Source organism: Doryrhamphus excisus, linkage group LG13 (genome assembly GCF_037039965.1).
Source record: "Doryrhamphus excisus strain RoL-2023G ecotype Guam linkage group LG13, RoL_Dexc_Guam_v1.1, whole genome shotgun sequence".
Classification (NCBI taxonomy): Eukaryota; Metazoa; Chordata; class Actinopteri; order Syngnathiformes; family Syngnathidae; genus Doryrhamphus; species Doryrhamphus excisus.
Window position 1 is genome coordinate 16,309,060 of NC_136369.1, and position 25,726 is coordinate 16,334,785.

General features: G+C 38.9%; 1 protein-coding gene across 2 annotated transcripts in view; it reads right to left on the minus strand.

The window, feature by feature from the left end:
* igdcc4 (immunoglobulin superfamily, DCC subclass, member 4) overlaps positions 1 to 25,070 on the minus strand; it is a 66,411-nt gene extending 41,341 nt beyond the window's left edge. For both annotated transcript variants that reach the window (XM_058089164.2, XM_058089163.2), the window contains exon 1: positions 24,661 to 25,070. In XM_058089164.2, the coding sequence (XP_057945147.2) occupies positions 24,661 to 24,778 (118 nt within the window). In that variant the 5' untranslated portion in view covers positions 24,779 to 25,070. The remainder of the gene's footprint in view (positions 1 to 24,660) is intronic.
* Positions 25,071 to 25,726: the final 656 nt, after the last annotated feature.

A 25,726-nucleotide genomic window follows, 5' to 3' on the forward strand; every position in this document is an offset into this window, starting at 1 on the left:
TTATAATTTAAGTGGGACAAAGTATCGATATCACAAAAACTGGTAATCTCTTGATACACTTCATGCTGATAACACTCACTAAAAAAATGCAATACTACCTGAGCCATGTTATTCTTGGACAGGTAGAACATATTTAAGCACATTATGACTAAAGACAAATTAAATTATAAGCATTTGTCAAAGGATATCGACTGTATTACAAAATACAACATCACTCCTATAGTGCATTCCGAAAAACCTACTGTACGTGTGAATTTACTTTCCAAACACATTCTGTAGTACATGCAAAGACACCCACGCTGGTGTCCTAAGGCACTCTCTCTTGTGTTGGATTAATTAAGTTAATGGGAGATGGAAGTATTCCCTTGATTAAATGAGGCCTGACCCCCTACCGTCATGTTCTGATGAAGAGGCTGGGTGATCCAAAGCAAGGCTGCACACACACACACACACATTACACATTACACATTAGAGCTTGCCATGAAGATGAACCAGATTCTAGTAAGGTTCCTATCTGGAATGCCCCAACCAAGTAATTTTATGTTAGCTGCTAATGTCACAATAGCAGATTGCCTAAGACCGCTCTGACATCGCCATCCGTGACTCGGTGGGAGCTAACATTCACTATTGTTTTTCTCACAAGCGAATAGACACAACCAGGTCCAAACCTAAAATTGAGCATATTTGGATGAACCAATCAGCACACATAATGACATCACCTTTAACTTTAGGGTGAGTCCCATTCTTTACTTGTAAAAATTTGGCCTGTAGTTTTCTGGGTGAAACATCTGCTGTCTGGTGGCACATTTGCATGACAGAGGACAGCCTCATCCAAACAAGCTGCTCTGAACAGGGTGGATGAGAGAGGGGTTTAAGGGGGTTATCCACACAACGTTTTCAGGTGAGCTTTGACTTTTGATTTTCTTTTTGGGTGCATTTGTGTTCCGTCTTTCTCAGTTGTTTTAATGAGTTCATATTCAGTCATTCATTTTCTACCGCTTATCCTCACGCGGGTCGTGGGGGGATGCTGGAGCCTATCCCAGCTGTCTTCGGGCGAGAGGCGGGGTACATCCTGGGCTGGTCGCCAGCCAACCAGCCAAGCCCATATAGACAAACAACCATTCACACTCACATTCATACCTATGGACAATTTGGAATCGCCAATTAACATAGCATGTTTTTGGAATGTGTTAGTGTTCTTACAAAGAACACTAAACTCATTACACACCAACTTAACACTCATTCATTCATTTTCTACCGCTTTTTCCTCACGAGGGTCGCGGGGGTGCTGGAGCCTATCCCAGCTGTCTTCAGGTGAGAGGCGGGGTACACCCCGGACTGGTCGCCAGCCAATCACAGGGCACATATAGTCAAACAACCATTCACACTCACATTCATACCTATGGACAATTTGGCGTCGCCAATTAACCTAGCATGTTTTTGGAATGTGGGAGGAAACCGGACTACCCGGAGAAAACCCAAGCATCTCCACACAGAGATGGCCGGGGGTGGAATTGAACCCTGGTCTCCTAGCTACTTAACACTCAAAAGGTATAATTATGAAATATACAAACATGTACCAATATGAGTTTACAAAACTCAGCAGAGAGATGCCCGATGGTCGACTGAGTGTGGCCTTTGCGCTAACCACTCATTAACCTAACATGCACATGCAGAATATGTGCAATACATATTATCATATCACCATTATTATTATTAGAAGAATAAGAAGAAAACCCACCCATGCACGGAGATGGCCGAGGGTGGAATAGAACTCGGGTCTCCTAGCTGTGAAGCCTGCGCGCTAACCACTTGATCACCATGCAACCAAGTTCATATTTACGTTGTCAATTTTTAGTGGCACAGACGTGATAAGAGTAGCATATACAAGCCGAGAGTGCCCTCTGGTACGATATAATTCCACCTCTAACACAGTTATTCAGACACCTCATTTTGTAGGAAAAAAATACAGATGCCTCCTGTAAAAGGTGAATAAAATCTCTTACAGCACTTCAGTGCACGCAAAGTGGCACACCACCTCCATGATGACAGTAATTAGGTCTCATTAAGTCATTAAAACAGCTCACTGAGAACTTGGCAGATAGTAGGATGTATATAAATTGAAGTCATGTGTAAACAACAGCTTCACACTAGCATTCGACCTACATATGATACACCGACTGAGATGACCTACGAGAGGAAAAAAAAACCCACACTTGATATTCTTAAACATACAGAAAACTTTAAATGCCCTGATTTTATGGCCACACATACAATTTATACTGTTTATGCAGCACATGTGCTAATGAAGCCATTAAAGTGCACGCATGCCCTCTTGAGAAGTGCTGGCGTCCCATAAGAAGATAGGGATCCCTGAAGTACTCATTTTGCCATTTACACTCGACAAGAGAGGAGATGCTGGCAAAGGACAGGATAGACTTTCAGAGACATGCCATATAATGAATAGTTGCGAGGCTCACAGATGACTTAATTAGTTTAGTGATTATGCTTCCGTTATGAGGCATATCACATATGTATTTATTAGGGCTGTCAAAAATAACATGCTAACGACGTGTCATTTTTTTAGCGTAATTAACACATGCGCAACCACTGTCATAGCACAACTGAGCTCGATGAGACAAGGTTCTAACATAATATGCATGATAGGTCATACTGTACTGATGATTTCCCCCCCCTCAATTATAGTATGCCTTTACACTTTCAACATATAATTTCAAATACTAATATCAAAACTGAATATTTTCTCTCATTGGGATGTGTTGCTCAGATGCAATGGATTCTGCCCAAATTTTAAGAGTTGTTTTCATGTTTAAAACATATTGGTACATCTTTGTATATTTGACACCTTTTGAGTGTTAAGTTCATGTGTGATGAAGTTATAGTGAAGTCAGATAGAACATATTTAAGCACATTATGACCATTGGGATGTGTTGCTCAGATGCAATGGATTCTGCCCAAATTTTAAGAGTTGTTTTCATGTTTAAAACATATTGGTACATCTTTGTATATTTGACACCTTTTGAGTGTTAAGTTCATGTGTGATGAAGCTAGTGTTGTTAGTGAAGTCAGATAGAACATATTTAAGCACATTATGACCATTGGGATGTGTTGCTCAGATGCAATGGATTCTGCCCAAATTTTAAGAGTTGTTTTCATGTTTAAAACATATTGGTACATCTTTGTATATTTGACACCTTTTGAGTGTTAAGTTCATGTGTGATGAAGCTAGTGTTGTTAGTCAAGTCAGATAGAACATATTTAAGCACATTATGACCTTTGGGATGTGTTGCTCAGATGCAATGGATTCTGCCCAAATTTTAAGAGTTGTTTTCATGTTTAAAACATATTGGTACATGTTTGTATATTTGACACCTTTTGAGTGTTAAGTTCATGTGTGATGAAGTTAGTGTTGTTAGTGAAGTCTTAATAAGATGTTCTTCTTAGTAAGATAGTTTGCAGGCCGGTATGAGATTCTGATGTTATGACAACCGTGAGCATAATATAACATGATGAAAGTGGAACATATGTAACTTCATTATTTCTAAATAAACAAATAATAAATAAAATGCAGTCCCCAATGCAGTCTACTGTGGAAAATCCTGCAACTCAAGTCACAACATATGTATAAGATATTATATTAAAATCTAAAAAAAAAAAAAAAAAAACACAAAACAAAATTAAATAAGAAATAAAATAAATTAACCGTTTTCACTATCACAACAAACGTCGCTTCAAGGACAGCAGCACCGCTATTATGAGTGTCGGCCAAGGATGCAGTAGTATTACAGATGAAGCTGAGAGTGACGCTTTTCATCACAAAAGATGTGCGTATTTAAGCGGTAAACTATATTAAATGTCACTTAATGTTCTTCTCAATTACAGTAAAAGCGTTGATGTGATTCACTTGTTAGGTAATAAGAATCTCCCAGGAGAATTTTAAGGACTCAAGTTCAGGAAATGGGATAATTGTCTCATATTTCCACTTGCTAGAAGATGATAAACATTAACATCTCACGTTGTTTTTGGGGAGGTATAATTATGTAACTCGCTATTTAAGTTGACAGATAACTGTAACAGTGTAACATAGTGGCAAAGAATAGGGTTGTAATCACATCACAATGGCAGAGAAGTACTTAAAAATATATATGGTGGTCCGAAAGAGTCAAAACACTTACAATACACGTTTATTTCCAAATATTTTGTATCATTGCTCTATAAAGAAATATGATACACTGTTATTTGACTGTAAGGAATAGCTTTGACTGTGAGATATGAAGCTTGTAAAACAGCACAAATTAAGTGGAAGTGCTGAGCTTGTCCGTCTTTGTTAATGAATCACCGGTGTTCTTTAAAAAGTGTCTCGGAAAGAGGAGGAGGGACAGTTCATTTCGAGTGACGCTGCCAAGTGAATATTTCATCGGGTCAGCCTCACTGTCAACACGGCCTATGGAACAGCCCCGTGACCCCCGAAGGGCCAAAGCTCAGGTTTCGGCAGCCTTTTAAGTAGAGCCATCATACAAAACCATTCCCCACCCCACCAGCCCACACATGTGAAGGACTAATAAAAAAAGGTTACAGAAAAGAGTGGTTCACATGCACACCTCATTTAGCCATGAGCAATTTTAACAGCGGAAGTCGGGAATAGAATACCTATTTTTCCCCCCCAGGCAACACTGGCATGGAAACAGGAGTTCAGAATATTCTGAGATAAAGTCTATGAATTCCAAGAATATTAATCATGTGTCCATCTGACCTCCACTGCTACATAAAACAAGCGAGGGAAGCTTAGAAATATATAAACCTTTACACTCAACTTGTGGCTTATGTGGAGTTTCAGCTGACCTCTAATTCAATATCAACAACAATGCTGTAAATAAGTGCCCGGACGTTTAACTGTGCTTGTGGTCAAAAGCAAGCCACCATGTGAAGAAATCAATATTTGGGGCTACAGAGGAGAGAAACATCAGTCACAGATATCAGACTGTAACTTTTAGTATGGATGAGTAGAAGGACATGACAAAGAGAAGATCATGTAAATACTGTATAAGGGCTCCGTGAATGTAAAAAAAAAAGTAGCCGTTTTGTCAACAAAAAAGGCATTGAACACTCACTTGGACAACTAAATGAGATTTAATAAAAGTTCTTTGCAAAGAAATACATCATAAGCCACGTATACATGGACCCAAATATTCCAATTGCATTCGGTTTATTTGCTCAAACGGAAAGAAATGAACCTTTGTATACACCTCATTCCGAAAGAAAAGTGCCAATCCGAATGAATATATAATCAGATTCACAGGGTGGAATATTCCTTTCCCCAATCCGATTGAGGTATCTTGTACTCGCTCAATCGGAAAGTTAGCAATCAAAAGATAACCTCTCCTCTGATTATTATTATTTTTTATATTTTTTTTTTTTGGGGGGGGTAAAAACAGAGGACACAATGTTTCCCCAAACTCCACAGCAAGCCTGTGATTCACTCAACAATGTGAACAGCTGCCCTATCAGGGAGTGCAGACGTTCCAGCTGTGTTTCCTCCCATGACGAAAGTTCAATGTTCTTCTCACACAGCAAGTCATCTCCCCGTGAAGACCCTAAATGTCTGGGAGCTGCGACAAACAAGATATTAAATTCTCAGATCTGACTGGCGGCCCAGGCCTCAGAGTCTTTTTGTTTTTGAGATATTATTGTTACCGTAAGCCATGTATCGCAAATCATATCGTATTGTGAGGTACAGAGCGTGAATATTTATGTGTTGCATCTTTAATTTTCCAGTAAGTGGCCCTCAGTGGAAGAAGTTTCAGCACCCGTGGTCGTCAGTCCAGGCCACCTAAATGGTATGTAAGATCTTTTTGGTATGTGTGTTGGTTGTTTCAGGTGCATAAATCAAACCACATGGTTATTGGTCAGTGTTAAAAAATCCACTGAAAAATTAGGCTCATAATTTATAGAGACCATTTTTTCTGATTTTATACACTATATACTGTAAGTCATACTTACAGAACTTAATAAGTCATAGTTTAAAAAAATTAAGCAACCATCTTATAGTCCAATCTGTGTTGCAATCCATTTGTCCCATGCGTCCCATTGAACAGTCCCAGGACATACAGCGGATAGAAGGGAAGCTAAAGAACGAGAGTAGGGGGATGGGGGTTTACTGTTGCACTCCTTCATACCTCCTGCTCTATGTACAGTGCTCATTCATCCCTGCCTGGCGCTGACCAATCAGCGAGCAGGCACCCCCTGTGTGCGGGGCCTCCCAACAGCATGGGGCCTCTGCATGGCCATGAGAAGCAGCAGGGCAACTTGCATGAGTGAACGACAAACTAACAGCGGAACGTGCCAACTCGCAACAGAATGCATATGCTGTAGAAAATGCCATTACTGTAAATACATAAAAGCCACAACTTAAGTGAGAGACCGTACATAGGAAGTACAGGCACAAAAATAACAAACATATGGTAGTGTTTTTAAGAATGCCTCTTCTCTCCTCCTTGTTGCTGCTCACCGAGGTGACATGCATGGACTTAATAACGCCGCTGTGCATCTCACACCAAATCAGAATGACAAACGACTCCGCCATGTGACACATCGCATTCGCTGAGGGAGACCCTGCAAGCACCAAGCATCAGGATGCCTCAGTGACATTTCCACTATTATGATTCACGAGCCAATATCCACTGTACGTACACATGACCTCCTCATCCAGCCTCTACAAATAAGGAATTACTTCATTTCAGTCCTGCCGATGCTATTTTAAGTGACGTAATCCTCCAGAAATGTCATTCCTTGCAGAGGTACTGTATATGTGCATGAATGTCAGGGTAATCAATGGCAAGTAGAGATGGTCATTAACGCTGTGTCAACCATTACATTGGCTAAACCTAATAAGTGGTTGGGCCACTGGTTGGAGTGAAAGAAGTTGGAGGTTTTCCAGTATGAAGCACATTTTTAAGGTCAGCACAGTATCAGATCAGGACATTGACGAGACCACTCCAAAGTCTTCATTTTTTTGTTCTTGCTGGCATGTTTTGGCTCATTGTCCTTCTGCAGAACCAAAGTTGGTTTCAGTTTGAGGTGACCAACAGATGGCATGCTCTCATTCAGGAGTCTTTGGTAGGTTCCATTTGTCAGAGTATTTTCCCAAAGGTCAAAGACGATCCGAGATTTTTCTGCAAAAATTGAGACAAAGCCTTAAGCCTCCAGTGTCTTTCTTAAGGTGGACTCATGAACACTAACCCTAACTGACACAAGTGAGGCCTGCGGTTCTTTGGATGTTGTTGTGGGGTCTTTTATGACCTCTTAGATTTGTCGTCACTCAATTTTCAGAAGGTTTACCACTGCTCCATGTTGCGTCAATTGTGGATATGGCTCTTTCTGTGGTTAGCTGGAGTCCCAGAGCTTTATAATTCATTCATTCATTCATTTTCTACCGCTTTTCCTCACAAGGGTCGCGAGCTGTCTTTGGGCGAGAGGCCGGGTACACCCTGGACTGGTCGCCAGCACAGGGCACATATAGACAAACAACCATTCACACTCACATTCATACCTATGGACAATTTGGAGTCGCCAATTAACCTAGCATGTTTTTGGAATGTGGGAGGAAACCGGAGTACCCGGAGAAAACCCACGCATGCACGGGGAGAACATGCAACTCCACACAGAGATAGGCGAGGGTGGAATTGAACCCTGGTCTCCTAGCTGTGAGGTCTGTGCGCTAACCACTAGACTGCCGTGGCGCCCGAGCTTTATAATATAAAAGTAAAAATAAGAAATCGGGAAGGGAGCAAACACAAGTATGAAGTCGATCCTTCCTGTTCAGCGACACCGATGTCCATAAGGCGATACATACCATGGACTGATCGCCAGTCAGCCAGGCAAATTAAGAGTGTTCTCGGCTTGATTCTTGTAACTCTCTATTGCCTGCAACAAAAAAATATATCTAAAGACTACTGATCGAGTACTGATGATAACAAGGAGACGGAATTCTGCTGTAATGGTTGAATTTTCAATCATTTAAATTGTAATAATCTCTGATTGGTTCCAGTTAAAGTACTTGCAGGATCCATCGTCTTGTTCAGTAGTCCATAAGACTTTATTGGACTACAATTGTATATCGAAAAAATCCTCACATAGCACAACTTCTTTTCAAGGCCCCTTAATCAAGTCGATCTTGTCAAAACCTATGCTTTCAATGGCTCCTTGGAAGGAAAATAACATATTGTGGTATAGTACTTTTTGTTTGGTTTCTGCCTCTCCGAGCATGCATTAGTGCACTCATGGCAAATTATGTATCACGTCATTATGTATTTAAGAAGATAACCATCATTTTACACTATATGAGCTTTTACTGTTTTCTATGATGCTTTTTTTTTAGTCATACTTGTCCGCTGTATGCGTGTGCATCTGTGTGGGAAGTAGTGGCCTTGAAGCACTCATTCAGTCAAAAGACCTGTTTTCATGTCCTTTCTATTGCTGCCGACTTTGATTGTAGGTGGACCAACCGGAGTCATTGAAACGGATTATTTCAAGTGGGCGAGTGTGAACTTTCTTTGTCTTAGTGCAACTTTATAGTACACACGAGTAGTTAGGAAAAGTACCAAAATATTTTGAATTTTCCCAGTGGTGGTTTTCATTGGAGTCTACTGGTTCACTGCGCAGTTGAGTCCTACCCTAAAATAGAGTGAAGGGTACAGTAACCCTCGGAAGGGAAACAATACCACATAAAAGTAATTATAGTTTTTGGCTGCTGATCTCCAGGCCAGAGGCACAGCAAAATACTCAACAGTAGTGCAGACCACAACAATAAATAGATAATGGCCCACCTCTTATCCCTAATATGCTAAAATGTAGTATAAATTGCTGTAAGATTGCCGATAATAACCAGCAATTAAATACATTAAGATTTCAACCTAAAACACTTTCCATTAATTTCTATACCACTTGTCCTCATTATGGGTGATGGTTGGAGCCTGTCCCAGCTGACTTTGGGCTGGTCATCATCAAGTCATAGGGCAGCTACAGTGGAAGGCGTTTGCCTGTGAATATTCCCACGGCATTCATCAGTTCTGTAAGACCGTGGTTTTCAACCACTGTGCCGCGGCACACTAGTGTACCTTGAGAAACCGTCAGGTGTGCCATGAGGAATTATCCAATATGACTTTTTATAGCAATGACATTGATTAATCATCATTTGCAAATATTATGTCAAAGGTCATGAATATATGGACCCAAATATTCCAATTGCATTTGGTATTTCTGCTCAAACGGAAAGAATTGAACAGGGATGGAATATTCCTTTCCCCAATCCGATTCAGGTATCTTGTACCCGCTCAAACGGAAAGTTGTCAGACTACGTTCTTCTTCATGGTGTTTTTCTTCTTCTGTTGTTTATTGGCGGTTGGCAAACAGCTTTCGTGTGCATTAGCGCCATCTGTGGAACAGAATCTAAACCCTTCCATACACCATTCACGAGTCCAGTTTTATTAAAAAAGAAAATATATATCTATATAAAACATGTCCCGAGTTTAATTATAAAATATTAGCAAGATTGAATTTATCCCGGGTGCGTTCTTTCAGCGCATGCTCAGATATGACGTAACACGCAGATCCAGACGTTCTTCAGTTTTAAAAATGGAGGCCAGCAATCGGCATTGGACTGCTAAGCAAAGTTTGTTTTTGTTTCAAACTAAATTTCAAGACTGGACAGACGAAAAACTGGCAATACGGAGTTATTCCAACAAGTGAACAAGTGAAACTCGGGGGAAGCCGGTGTCACGTGATGTTGATGTTTACGTTTTACCGCACATTACCCATTGACTATTCTGTTTGATTTTCACGATGCATGTAGACAAGAGATTGGAATATTCCTTTCCGTGGATACCATTGTTTCCCAAAAGGTCATTTGGAAAGAGAAAACTCGTAATGTAAATGTGGCTACTGTCGAGTGTCTGTGGTGTAAAGACTAGCAGAGCAATGTAATATTGGTCCGTGTGGCAACACCTACCTTGTTCCTTGGATAGACTTTTTGATGCACGTGTGAGGTCATGGTGACATTTTGTAACATTTTTGGTTAGTGATGTGCCACAAGATTTTTCCAATGTAAAAAAAGTGCCGTGGCTCAAAAAAGGTTGAAAAACACTGGTCTAAGAGACTTTTCAACTCTCATCCGAGCAGGATTCATCAGTTCATGCTCAAGACTGAAGACCGGGTGGAACAACAACCCAGTCAGAGTCGATAGGACTACCTGATCAGTTCACTGATGAACTGAATGCCCTGAAAAGTCGCCATACATCTCACAAAGTGAATACACTCCGCACATTCCAATAAGCTATTTCTCAAGGGTCAATACTTGACACAAAAAAACATATCCCAATGACATAAGCTAGTTCGACAACCGCCTATACCAACTTAAGTCAGCCAATCTGAAATGTGTTGACATTAATGTGTGTATCCACGAGGTTTCCAGATCACCATATCAATAGAAGGTGTATTTATTCATAGATACTGATGACACTGACTGAAATGACACAAAGAACCAGTAGGTTAAAATGATGTGCGATTCCGAGCCACAAATAGGCACACATGCAAAGCCATCCTCCGGTTAGAAAACACAACATTTCTTGGAAACACGCTAAGCCTTTTTTCCACTCTCCCAATCTATTAAGGAAGCCCTGCTGAGGTTGAGATCCCTGACACCACAGGAGGAGACGAGATGTACCGGATCAGAATAACGGAGCGTTTCCAATGTGATGCCACGTGATGCATTCATACAGTGTGACCTCACAGAAAGTGCATGAGAAGCACGTAAAGGCAACCTCGGCTGAACTAAGTATGAGAGGCACGTCAGTTGGAAGGAAGCGGGGACTTAAAAATAAGAACATGAGTAAGACCACCTAGAGACAAGTGTTGTTGACCAGCCCACCTACATGGAGGATTAACTGTAAGGGTATTTGTTTGGAAGTGAAAAGCAGCATACTACATTTGAAGGTGATTCATACTTCAAATAACACACTTGTTCAACAGTAGAGCAGTCTAACATCCAAGTCCAAATACTAAAACACCTTACGTAGTAATTATAATTGCGAATCTCAGGGTACCTCACGATACGATACAATTTGTGATAAATGATTCACAATAATAAAAAACATACATCTCATAATATTACCACTTCATTGTCAAAATCTCTAATACTCTACTCTAATACTGCACAGAAGCAAAACATATCTCTCAATGTGATAGTTCAACTTCAAATGTATTTTTCACAAAAATAATTATTTCCCCCTTTTGTAGTCGGGAACTGATATTTCCCTAAAACTTACCTATGTTCTACTGTTGATTACTAAAAAACGGAAACAGGTAGAAACAAACTTTTTTTTCTGATGATAGATGACAGTCTAATCTTTCTTTTGGTAGGTTCCATGTTTGTATATATGTAGAACACAATAATGTATGTGCCTTGAAAAATCTGTTAAAATCGTCAACAATTGCCGCTACTGAAGGGATTGTCTTTTGAAAATGGCTGGGATTGAATGAGTTAAGAAGGTCTAAATGCTACTTTAAACAATCACTTTATAGTTTTATTCAATGGGAAAAATTGTACACAAATATAACCATGGGAATGCACGGTGGACGAGTGGTTAGCGTGAAGGCCTCACAGCTAGGAGACCTAAAATTCCAATGGTTGTCTATATGTGCCCTGTGATTGGCTGGCGATCAGTCCAGAGTGTACACCGCCTCTCACCCGAAGACAGCTGGGACAGGCTCCAGCATGCCCGTGACCCTCGTGAGGATAAGCGGTAGAAAATGAATGAATGAATGAATAATTATTTCCCCCTTTTGTAGTCGGGAACTGATATTTCCCTAAAACTTACCTATGTTCTGCTGTTGATTACTAAAGAACAGAAACAGGTAGAAACAAACTTTTTTTTCTGATGACAGATGACTGTCTAACCTTTTTTTGGTAGATTCCATGTGTGTATAGATGTAGAACACAATAATGTAGTATGTGCCTTGAAAAATCTGTTAAAATCATCTACAATGGCTTGAAGGGATCGTCTTTTGAAAATGGCTGGAATTGAATAAGTTAAGAAGGTCTAAATGCTACTTTAAACAATCCCCGTATAGAAGACAGCTGGGATAGGCTCCAGCAAGCCCGTGACCCTCGTGAGGATAAGCAGTAAAAAATGAATGAATGAATATTAACCATATGCTAATATGCTATAGTGTGTTTACTGTTTTTTTTCACATTACAATGCAGACTAAATGCAAAGTACAAGGATATTTGCAGAAAATGTAAAATATTGTAGTAATATTCAAAACCGTGATAATTGTGGTCATAATAATAATCAGGTGACAGGTATGTACCATACGAGGGGTAGTTATAAGTTACAAGTGCGGTGGGGAAAAAAAACTGACAACAAAAGTAGAAACAAAAGCATTCAAGAATCATATCAAAAAGTCATTAGAATTCATAGAAAACAGTAAGTAGACTAAATCAACCATAATACTTCCTCATATGAGTTGAAGATTTCCTCTCTGGCAGGCAGCATGAAAATGCACATGCAGAGCGCCATAAAAAATACGAAAAAAAAAAATGATATATTCGCTGCATGAACGTATCCCATCTGAAAGTCAGCCCAGGGCTCCTTTAAATAATATACATCCTAATTTAGCTTGGACTCTCGGGGGATGGGATCAAAATGCACTTACAAATCACAGCTGCCGCCCCCCCACCCCTCAGTTACACAAAAGCATGCAGGCACACGCTCCTCAGTAAACACATACACACTTATAAGCATACCTAATTTGGCACTAATGTGTTATGGACTATTCCTCACAGGCACCGCTGTCCAGCACACACACACATTTTGATCATCTGATTCCATTTTTTTGGTGGGCCTTGTACAACTTATTCAGGAGTCTATCCTTGAAGGAAGCTTGTTCACAGTACTGCCATTCATTCACCGCTTTAAAGGTGATGTCTGCCTTTGTTCGATACCGCATGTGTGTGTATGTGCTGCGGTCCAAGACGTATATTCCACCATCAAGCCAAAGGAATTACTTTGTTGTAACCTCATGACAGCAATTTGGCAAAGTTTAGCTACTGATGTTAACTATCACTGAATGCATCATAACAACACAATGACTCCAAATTGGCAGTTGCTTCTCCGAGAGACATGAATTGTGACAAAGATACACATTTACTTGTTCAATCTGTTCATTTAAATCACTACTGTTAACATCTGCTGGCTGCCTTTTTTTTTTTTCGTTGGTGGAAAAACGTGTTGCTTGGAGCCGAAGAGGGACATCGCCTTTAATATGCACAATGTATAAATTTAAGGGGAAGGTGAACAGCTGCTCCTCTGTTGTAGACACAACAGACCTGATGATGAACACACTTAAAATGGGTGGAGAAGCTCAAGATTAAACCTGGTAACATGTATGTGTTTTTAATTCTCAATTTCTGCTGGTATGCTTGCAGTAAATGTGAAATTTATATATTTTTTTAAGTAATTTTTGAAATTAAATTAAAATGTATTTTAATTTCTTATGCCACAATATACTTTTTTTATTTATTTTAGTTCTCATGTCATTGTTTTATTTTTAAAAAATATTGTTGTGAGTAAAAGTAGAGTAAATATATTTTTTAATTTTTTTGAAGTAAAGTATGTTCACATTATTTTAATTCCTATGCAAATTATTTTTAATTAAATTTTTTTAATTCCTTGTACAATTGATCTAGTCAAGGAAAACGTTTTAATATACAATTTAATATACTTATTTCTGTTAGTTCTCATTCCATTGTTTTATTTTTAAAAATATTGTAAGTAAAAGTAAATTTTTTTTTATTTTTTTGCTATTTGTTCATTTACTTTACTTTGTTTTCCTCAAAAAATGAAGTAAAGTATGTTCATATTATTTTAATTCCTATACGAATTATTAACTTATTAACTTCGTTTTTTAAATTCTTTGTACAATTGATCTAGTCAAGGAAAACGTTGAAAATAATATAATATAATAATAATATATGATTTTTTCATGAATGTCATAAAATATATTTTATTTTATATCATTATATTAAGCCATAATAAAGCTTTTTTTTATTTCTCCTGCACTACTGAAGAATAAAAGTTGCTTTTACTGACATTTTCTCAAGTCTACAAGTTTTTAAAACAACATAAATAAAAGACCCAAATGCCCCCCCCTCGTGTACCATCCCCATGATTTTTAGGCATGTACTGTAATTGGACTTTGCCCCCAATGGCGGTTGTTCAGCATGTGGCATAAATAGTTGCCTCACTCCACTTCTTTCTTCCCACTTCCATGCCCGACATTACACAGGGTCACTTGAGCTGTAGGAATCATTATGTGATCCTGTCATATTCATTCCAAACACTGTGTGTGAACAAGACGCCGTACTTGACCCCGTCTGACCTTGGACCATTGTGGAAAAATAAGTGTTTTTATGTGAACAGCATACAGTGGATGATGGTTTGTAGTTTTAGCGCCCCGTATTGTAATGCAATCCTTCCTTCAGCTGAAAGCGAACAGAGGTAGACATTGCATGGTGGGGGGGGGGCAAACAACATCAGCTGTGCGGTGATGTGGAGAGGCCTTAACACCACTTTGACAGCATTTTAGGAAAAAGGAAAATAAGTAGTTTTCAAATACAGTCTTGGAGTTCAGGGGGAAAGTTTTGGGGAAAAAATATGCCTCACAAGACCAAGAAAACATGGTTTTCACACCGTCATCATATCATGGCTTTTTTGCTAACAATTTGAATTGTCAATTAATCTTTTTTTTAGTTTTTGTTTTGTTTTTTTCAAAATGTAAATATCCTCTGATATCAGCCTGCTAAATGTGTGTTTTTTTCCAAAAAATGGAATTGACTACGACTCGCAAACAATACGCACTTAAATTTTTTGTACTTCTTAGTTTAAACACTAGGTGGAGCTGCTGTATTGAACAAGGCAGAGTCTCGACAAGGATAAAATTGTTTATATTAACCAAAACTGTCTTAACAGAGAGGCCTGGCTTCAAGCTAATTAACTGAGTCAACTTTTTGCTCTGTAGGCAACGTTCAGCATCATTGCAAAACTTTGAATATGCAAAAATTTGATTTTTTTGAATTAAATTCTAATATTTTGGTCAAATTATGTTGGCTATATTTGCCAAAATTAATTGTTTTGGAAATTACTACACACGTTCAACTAACAATCATAATTAGGCGGTAAATTGAATCGATTGTCAATTAAGCCAAGATGGATATTTTTGCAAAACTTTGCACATGCAAAAATTAGCTTTTTTTAAATTAAATTCTAATATTTTGGTCAAATTATGTTGGCTATATTTGCCAAAATTAATTGTTTTTTAAATTACTACACGCGTTCAACTAACAATCATAATTGGGTGGTAAATTGAATCAATTGTCAATCGACTGCAATTAAGCCAAGATGGATATTTTTTTCAAAACTTTGCACATGCAAAAATTCAATTTTTTAAAATTTAATTCTAATATTTTGATCAAATTATGTTGGCTATATTTGAAAAAAAATAATTGTTTTTGAAATTACTATACGTGTTCAACTAACAATCATAATTAGGTGGTAAATTGAATCGATTGTCAATCAACTGCAATTAAGCCAAGATGGATATTTTTGCAAAACTTTGCACATGCAAAAATTTGATTTTTTGAAATTAAATGTTAATATTTTGGTCAAATTATGTTGGCTATATTTGCCTAAATTAATTGTTTTTGAAATTATTAGACGTGTTCAACTAACAATCATAATTAGGTGGTAAATTGAATCGATTGTCAATCGACTGCGATTAAGCTAAGATGGATATATTTGCAAAACTTTGCACATGCAAAAATTAGATTTTTTTTAAATTATATTCTAATATTTTGGTCAAATTATGTTGGCTATATTTCCCAAAATTAATTGTTTTTGAAATTACTACACGTGTTCAACTAACAATCATAATTATTTTTGCAAAACTTTGCACATGCAAAAATTTGATTATTTAAAATTAAATTCTAATATTTTGGTCAAATTATGTTGGCTATATTTGCCAAAATTAATTGTTTTTGAAACTACTACACGCGTTCAACTAACAATCATAATTAGGCGGTAAATTGAATTGATTGTCAATCAACTACAATTAAGCCAAGATGGATATTTAGTTGCAACCAGCAGAGGCGCTGTTGAGTCAAACTAAACTGTCTGAAGAAGGGCAAAATGATGGGAAGCTACAGCAACACTTCCTTATTTGCCTCAATACAAAACCGCAATGGAAACAGGAGTTCAGGATATATAGGCAAAAGCCCATCCGTAACCACCTTAATTAAAGACACTCTCCCGTACATAAAGTCATCAAACATGCATGGACTGCATACACTGTATAGACAGAATGTCTCTCATTAATGTATACAGTGTCAACTTTAACAACATAAACGCATCTGAGTGAGTCGCATACCGCGACATTCAAGGCCCCGCGACTGCAATCACAACTAACTCATCCTGGCTTATTGTGACTTTTTTTTTTTACCCCACTCCCTACAGTGTATCATAAATAAAAATGCAATCAAGCAGGAAGAGTTGTTATCAAGCCAGAACAGCCATCCTGCTGTCAACAACATGCTGAGAATCCATTTTGGCGCCTGATGAATCTCCCTCCCTGGGAGAGTTTGACGAGAGCGCCATAACATACAAGGCCAGGGTTACAGACAGCAGAGGGTATCTGTAGGCTAACTTGTAACGCGTTTGACCCGTGACCCAATCTCACATAGAACAGACAGAAATGCTGGAAGCTGTTATATAAAGTACAAATGTATTAAGGGTCTACTAAAAGCGAATACATACACAGCTGATCTCAAATTTAATGCCATTTTAATGTAATGTAAAATAAAAAAATGTCGGTTAATTATTGCAATGATTTGATCGCTGTACTGTGTTCAGATTAATCGGGTATATTTGGTAATTTGACACAGCATCTTTGTAGAGTATATAGTAGAGTTGAAAAAATTGTAATTAGTTTGACCCAGCGTTTGGGCCGAATATTTAACCCAGGGGTCTCAAACTCAATTTACTTGGGGGCCACTGGAGCTCGGGTCTGGGTGAGACTGGGCCGCATCAGGTTTTCCAAAAAAAAAAAAAAACGCATTTATTAAAAACAAAAAATTAAAAAAAAACTTTGCTTTGGTTCCGATTTTCTACAAGAAAAGCTCTGATAAAACATTCCACTGTTCTCAAATATCTTACTTTTTATTTTTCTACACAAAATAAGATGAAAAATAAATAAACAAATCAAGAATAAAGAAAATCAATCAATCAGTCATAAATAAATAAATATAATAATAATAATAAAACGGCAAATAATAAAAACTTGAGAAACCACATATAGTTGGTGGGTAGACTTATTATTTTTTTCAGATTAAAATTAACAAAGCATTATTAGAGCCCTGTAGACATGACAAAACACGACTATACTCACATTTATACTCTTTTTATTTACAACATATTGTGCAACTGCAGGGTCTTGAGACACATGCTAACTTGCAAACTAGAGAGCTAGCGACCTAAACGGTAGCCTTCGAGTTATTTCCTTTAAACTTAAATAGCCAAAAACTTACCACCTCCACACGGATAGGGAGGTTAACTATTAACAGTTATTTAACCTTTAACATGAACATTAATCAAACGTAATATTTTTTTCTGGGTACATGATACCATACAGCATCCATATCAAACTAACATTAAACTTTTATATCAAGGCGGGGGCCTCAAACTAGTGTCCTGCGTGCCACACTTGGCCCACGGGCCGCGTGTTTGAGACCCCTGTTCTTAACAAACATAAAAAGATGAAGTCAATAAAACATGGCTAATGAAGAAAAACGTCTTTGGTCTTTTTAGCCATTAATTAACCATAACTCACCGACCATTTATTCAGTTCTTAGCATGCCTTTTCAGACATGCTCGGTGCGAGATAAGCAGTAGGTCTCAGGCAGACATCGGGTCGCTCTTAATTCAAGCCAGACACATGCAGGATAACTGGTTCAGGGAGAGGACAGTAGCCGATTGCTGACACAAGAGGAATGTAAAGTAGCTGTCATTAAACCAGGACATACAGTATCTATGCTCAGTGACCAACTGTTCATTTATGTGCGGGTTATGTTGAACAACACAGAGAAAGATCCCGCCAGCTAAATCAACCCTTGCTGGGAAGATGACTCCTAAGTTGTTTAATGAGATGTGAACAGTCACGCTGGCACCGAGGATTAAACTGCGATTAACGCTAACAGGGAATAAGTTCTTTGTAGAACATGACGAGAGAGAGAGAGGAGAAAAAGCAACTGTTGCGCTGCTGGAATTAGGGAATGTCAATTTGATATTAATGAAACAAAGCCACTCTGGGGACTTTTCTTCTTTTCATGTGCCTGTGACGCGGTAACTGAAGTGGACATGTTTCCCTGTGATCGTTAGAACAGACAAAACAAGCTCTTTGTTTGTGCATCTCGCCGTGGTCCGTGCCCTCTAATTCGCCTCACCAGCGCCCGCTGATTCATCTCTGTCCCAAAATCACCCCGAGCCCCTCCGAGTCGCTGGCCTCAAATTCCTACACAAACCTCCACATCCACCGACACCCACCGTGTTCACGGTCCTCTATCTCGAACTCACCGAATCATAACAAAGCAATTATTCTGCAATCCCCGCTCGGCTCATTTGATCGTGTCGGCACAGCTTGGCTTTTGATTTGAAGCTGTTTACTCCTTCGATGTGTAACATATGGATGCGCTCAATGCTTTTCTACTGTATGAACTCCCTCTGTGTTTACAGTAGATTAGATGGAGCACTTAAATTACTGTGTGTAACGGTACATGCATTCTTAACTTGGTATTTCAGCATGGAACATTCAGTAGGCGTAAAGGCGTAACAATTTTATTAATTCATTCATTTTCTACCGCTTATCCTCATGAGGGTTGCAGGGGGTGTTGGAGCCTATCCCAGCAATCACAGGGCACATATAGACAAACAACCATTCACACTCACATTCATACCTATGGACAATTTGGAGTCGCCAATTAACCTAGAATGTTTTTGAATGTGGGAGGAAACCGGAGTACCCGGAGAAAACCCACACAGGGATGGCCGAGGGTGGAATTGGGTCTCCTACCTATGAGGCCTGCACGTTAACCACTCATCCGCCGTGCAGCCCCACATAGAATACATAGTCCCAATACAAGTCCCAAATAGCTACCTCCTACTGTAAACAAAGACAATATATCCACCCATCCATTTTCTATACGGGTATTTTCTATAGGGTATGCTGTGCCAGCTGTCTTCAGGCGAGAGGCAGGGTACACCCTGGACTGGTCGCCAGCCAATCACAGGGCACATATAGACAAACAACCATTCACACTCACATTCATACCTATGGACAATTTGGAGTCGGCAATTAACCTAGCATGTACGAGGAAATGGAGTACCCGGAGAAAACCAACGTATGCACAGGGAGAACATGCAAACTCCACACAGAGATGGCCGAGGGTGGAATTGAAAAGCTGTGAAACCTGCGTGCAAACCACTCAACCATCATACAGCCTGCGTAACAATTTCCCACACTAAAAACATCAAGTGAGGGACAGGAAGCTTTACAGTCTGTTTTCCATTTTGAAAATAAACCAAACTTTGACCTTAATACCAAGGTATGTACCAACCACGCGTACTGTTACACCCCCAAATTCAACACATAACTGAATGACATGTAACAGGACCTAAGTCATAAATAACAGAATAGGCCAAAGTGACCTATTCAATGCTCCATCTCATTGATGCGACCAAATCAATCTCGCACATACATACTTCCTGAATCCTGTTAATACCTGCGAGGATACGGCTTCAAAGGATCTGCTTCATGCTATCTTGTGTTCATTTTTTCATCTGACAGCCCAACCTTTAGATTTGATAAACTGGGTTATTCTGACGGCAAGGAGGAGATTTCCTTGATTACTTGACTGGAGAAACTAACTAAAACGAAAAATGAAATGGCAGAAAATACTATAAAAGAAAACATGTTTTTCCCCAATACAAACCCAATGATTGATGTTAGCCATCAGCCTACCTCCAATTGCACCCAAGTTAGCTGTGAAAGGAATAAACAAGGAAGTAACCCATCATTGAAGAGTTAAACGGCAGTGGAGTCTCACAACTAAATAGGCATACTGACACGTCAACCTCGCTGCATTGAGTCCATTCAGTCTCCACCAGTCTATAGGTAGACTACAAAGTAGGACAGTGCGTTTGATTCTATTTCCTTGATCTGCTATAGAAAAAAATGGAAATTAATCATTTCATACATTAACCGCTAGTTCTTTTATATTGTTTAATGGGATGAGGTCATCTCTCTCTGAATGTCCTGAACGTCTGCTTCCATACCAGTCCTGTATTAAGCAAAATAAAGCACTGATGTACGGTAGTTCAACTCTCATCGCTTACGTCATGTTTTTATTCATTTGACAGCAAGTTTGCAGTGACTGAATTAACAGTGCTGCACAAAGTTCTGAATCAACAATAAGTTCCACCCGGCTGACCTTAATCTTAGCTATGTTTCTTTAATAACATATCATTTTAATAACCGCATAATCAGTTGATTATTTCTGCGATTAATCAATGCATATATCATAGGTCTGCTTTCATGGGATGACTAAGAACATTTTTTTTAAATATTCACATTTGAGAGGCTGAAATCAGAAGGTATTTACATATTTAAATCCAAAAAATGAATCAATTACCAAAATAGCAGTTGATTAATTGGGTGATTCATTAAACATTGATTAATTGTTGCAGCTCTAATATTAACGATCAATTAATCTCAATACTGAAAGGTCTGCACCATACTTTGCTGTATTAGTTCTCATCCTGTGTAGTCAGTAAGCTAGACAAGTCTGAATTAACAAAGTAATAAAATAAAATAACCCCAAAGAGACACAAAATACAGAATCCAAAACTAGTAAATCAACATATATACACAGTATATACTCAGTTCTGTGTTATTCAATCAAATTTGAGCTTTTCTTTGTAACCAACCAAAGCTTCTCATAAGGACCGTTCTATTCAAAAGTGTGACTCTTACAATGTTGTATTGACATTGTGTCGGCTACAGAGATCTTAGGCTTTCTTTCCAGCGAACATCCTACTGAGTTTTGCTCCGATTTCCAAAAAAACACTTCATATGAAATGAATAACTCGCTTCAAGACTTCCATCAGCCAATGCACTGATGAAACCTGTCATGTTAGTCCTACAAATGTGTTTAGGGGCGACAAAAAGCAAGGTCACTAGCAAAGACCTTTCATGAGAGAGGGTTGAAGGACGACCCTGTTGCACAACGGACCGGTCATTAAAAAATTCATACTTGCACATGTGTAGGATTGTGAACCAGACTTCTACCAGACTTCTCAACAATGATTTAATGACTAATCTTCATTTCTCAGTATTATTCCTTAGGGAAAGAATCTATTTAGTTAAAGAGTACGGAATAATCAGACCTTCTGGAACCAAGGTTCCTTGTATTTGAGTTATGTTAAAACCTCACAACAGCTGGAGTGCATTTTACATTTGGTCTGTACCAAACGTGTGAATGCTACCTGCAATCGTGACTAAGCCACTTACAGAATACTGTAAACTAAGGTTTCACATGTTACTTGTATTTGCCCTAACCTTACAAGATCACCACCAGCTGTACTGATGTTTAGAACAGGTCTTTGTTATGTAAATCTTATGGCCACTCATTCACCCACTCGTCACCTGTGTGGGCAGACTTTTTCCTCTGCAACCTGCCTCACTCCCCCACTTAGGATCCGTCGCCGCCACCACTACATCTCTCAATGTCAGCCCTCGGTGGGATCGTACAAAACGTCCAGCATTCAGGCATACATCAAAAGATGTACAATCTCAAACACACACCTCACACAATGTGAACAGGTTACGAAAGCCAGTGAAGAAGCTGCTTCATATTATTGAATGAGACAAACAATGAGCTTGTTTGCCACGCCGCTGCAATGAAGAAGCCCATTAATGCCCCTCAGTGTACAGTCTGCATGAGTCTACCCTATTATTATATTGGGCTTTAATGTTAATGTGCTGCAGAATTCTCTCAGTACAATTGAATAACTGAACTCAACAGTAACTAACTATTAGCACCTTTTCCAGGACAACAGCGATCCTTGATTTTGCTGTGTTCTTTTATGTGCATTAGACGCAGAGTAATCAGACTGCAAAGTCTATCTTTGTAATGCCTCTGAAAGGTGGTTTGTCTCAGCATGTGACTGTCAAATTGTCAAAGCCCGCTAAAAAACATATAATTTAAGCAAAGATCAAATCAGTTGCAATGGCGTGGGGGCAAAATAAAAAACAACAACAATAAAAATCTAAATTTCAGGATTCAAATTGTGCCCCACAACTAAATGTAGGAGGTGGAGTGGAGTATGCACAATGTCAAAAGAACAAAACAAACCCATATTGTTGAGTGCTAATTTTTAATTTTTTATATGTTTAATTTAAAAAATCGTTTGGAGGTAGGATTATGGTGGCCCAAAATTACAGATCAGGTCCAAAATTTTAGTTGGGGTGGTAAAAATATCCTCAAAAAGGAAAAAAAAACTTCAAAAATACTTCATAGGTTGTATTTAAAGCAGGGCTGTCAAATTAGATTAATCTGTTTTTAAATGAATTAATCATGATTAATCACCACTCGCAACTGTGTCTAAAATATTCCCATTTTATCTAGGTTTACAGTGTATTTTCCAGCATACTTCAATGTAGCAATTTGTGTATTTGAATTCCGAGTTAAGAAGCAAGTGATAAGATTACCCACTTCCTGTTTATTTCCACACAAAACTGTTTTTGTGATTTTCGGAGTGGCCGTGAATGGATCTCGCCTTCTTGTAATGGGAATAAGTATTATAAGTATCAGTCCTAGGATGAATGGACTTGAGACATGTTTGAGTTGGACATGCATACATAATATGGCGTTGGAATTGTACTGCTGTTGATGCGTTCATGTCAGAATGAGTTATAAAAGAGAATCTGACTCTGTGTGGGGGCGTTCCACTGTGCTCCCGTCTGCCGTCATAACAGAGATGCGTACTAGCCCTGATGCGCATGCATTAATTACACTAAATAAATTAAATGAATTATTTACCGCTGTTAACCTGATATTTTTGACAGCCATAATTTAAAGTGGTGCCCTGTAGAAACGTTGTGTGGGGAGGGGGGGGGCACACAATAAAAAAATAAAACCTTCGGTCATCTCTAATATGCAAAAATAGCAAATATTTGTCCAAAATTACTAAAAATGAAGCAAAAACGTATTATGGCCGCCACACACGAGATGCAACATCGGCTCTACTCCATTCATTTTCAATGGAACCTGCACGATACGGCGAATTTCCCGTGTCACCATCCAGCCAAGCGACAAGCGAAATTCATGCATGTCAAAGTTTGAGTTTCTGCATGTCGTCGCGCACATGCTGGCTTGCGAGTTGAAAAATATTTGAATGAGAACCAATCAGCGTGACTTTCATTGATCGACCAATGAGAAGACAGGATGTTAATCAGTATGCTATACATTCCCGGAGCTACTTGACATATCTATAAAATAATATATGGTAGTTGTATATATAAGAAATAAAGCAGCACCACGGGAAGTCTTTTGTGCCAGAGTAAACAAAGTAAAAGTAAATTTACATTCATTTACATTCATTTACACTGACATATACATTTATCTCCAATACTAGCAAGGTCCACTATTAGCAAAACAGCTAAAAAAAATCTACTGTAATCTACAAATTTCCCCACTGAGGGACGAATAAAGGCTTATCTTAATCTTAATCTTAATGTAAACACGTCGCTCACCAGTATAGCTGGAAGTATGGTGACCCTAACAGTTAAAAAAAAACGCATTTGAATACTATAGTATTTCCTGTATGTAGCCTACCTAATGCTAATGCTAATGCTAAAGTGCACACACTGAACTTTTAAGGCACTTTCTTACCAATTTAGACAGTTTTTTCTTAGCAAACTGGTTGTACGATCTTCACAAATGATTAGATTTAACTTAATTTTATAGAGTGCTAACACAAATGTATTTTTTGAACAGATTAAAAACAAATGTTGCTTTGTTTTTAGCATTAGCATCCAGGAAGTGGCGGAAACCTCTTGTTTTCGATGTGAAACGCTCGCTAAAGCAATCTCTCCAAACGCTCACTTTGACGTTCTGTCATCGAAAAATAAAGCCTTCTAAAGTCATACATTGTGTTCCCAAGCTGTAAAAAAAAGTCAAGTGTTAAAACTCTCGTAACAAGCTATTGTACCCAAGCCCTTTTATGCCGCCCCGCTTACTTCATTAAACACGATCCCATACAAAGTTCAACGCCAGCTTGGTTGTGAGCCCAAATTACTGCCTTTGTGGCACAATTCGTTTGCTCGTTTGCAGGCAAATGTGTGCAGAAACTCTTTTTTTTAAAAAAAAAAGCGTCCTGCACCGGGACACACAATACATATTATGCAGCGCAAGGTGCAGAGAAGCTCATCGGAATAAAAATCAGATTTAAATCACATCTTTTTTTTGGTCTTTACCTTGCTTGGATGAACCACAAAAGAGCAAAAGCACACAGATGATCCAAGTGGTGCTCTCCACCGCCATGTACAGCGTTTTTTGGGGGGGTTTCACCAGCGTGGGTCTTCTCGTCCACATACACGCACACACACACACACACACACACTCCGCTATACCGTCACAGCCACATGCAATCCATTGGCTTTTCTCCTGGTCAGTCCGCTATTGTCTTCTCGCTGGTGTTTTCATTGTGAGTGTCCCCCTTTTCCAGAAAAAATAAAAGGGTCGCTTCCCACCCCAGCACCTCCGAAGCGCCTCCACTCCCACGCCAACTAGTAGTCCCAACAACAACAACAATAACAACGCGGGTGGAAGATCCGTCGTGTCCCTCGGCGAGTCAACGCCATGTTGCGAGCCCAATGTGCAAAAAGAGTGCTGGTGGGTCTGCCTGCTTGCTCCACAAACACGCGCGCGCGCGCGCACATGCATGCGCTCCCAGACAGTGGACTTCCAGCAAATGGGGGTCCCGTTCTCGTTACTGTTTAACTCTTTAAAGACGCAACATTAGGTACACCTGCACTATCTCAACACACATGCTGATACTACAATAATACTTTGTATTACTAATCGCAGCCGCACTTAGTACTTCAATTGCATTGTCTTGATAGTATCCCTTTTGCACATCTCAATTTTACTTTTTAAATATGTATTTTGTTTGTGTGTATGTACAGTGAAATATAGACAAATCCCTTGTTGGTGTAAGCATACTAAGCTGATCATTTTTTTCTGATGTTATTATTATAACGGTGGTCAAGTGGTTATCGCACAGGCCTCACAGCGAGGAGACCCGAGTTCAATTCCACCCTCGTCCATCTCTGTGTGGCGTTTATATGTTCTCCCCGTGCATGCGTGGGTTTTCTCCGGGTACTCCGTTTTTTTTCCCACATTCCAAAAACATGCTAGGTTAATTGTCGACTCCAAATTGTCCATAGGTATGAATGTGAGTGTGAATGGTTGTTTGTCAATATGTGCCCTGTGATTGGCTGGCGACCTGTGCAGAAAATGAATGAATGAATGAATATTATT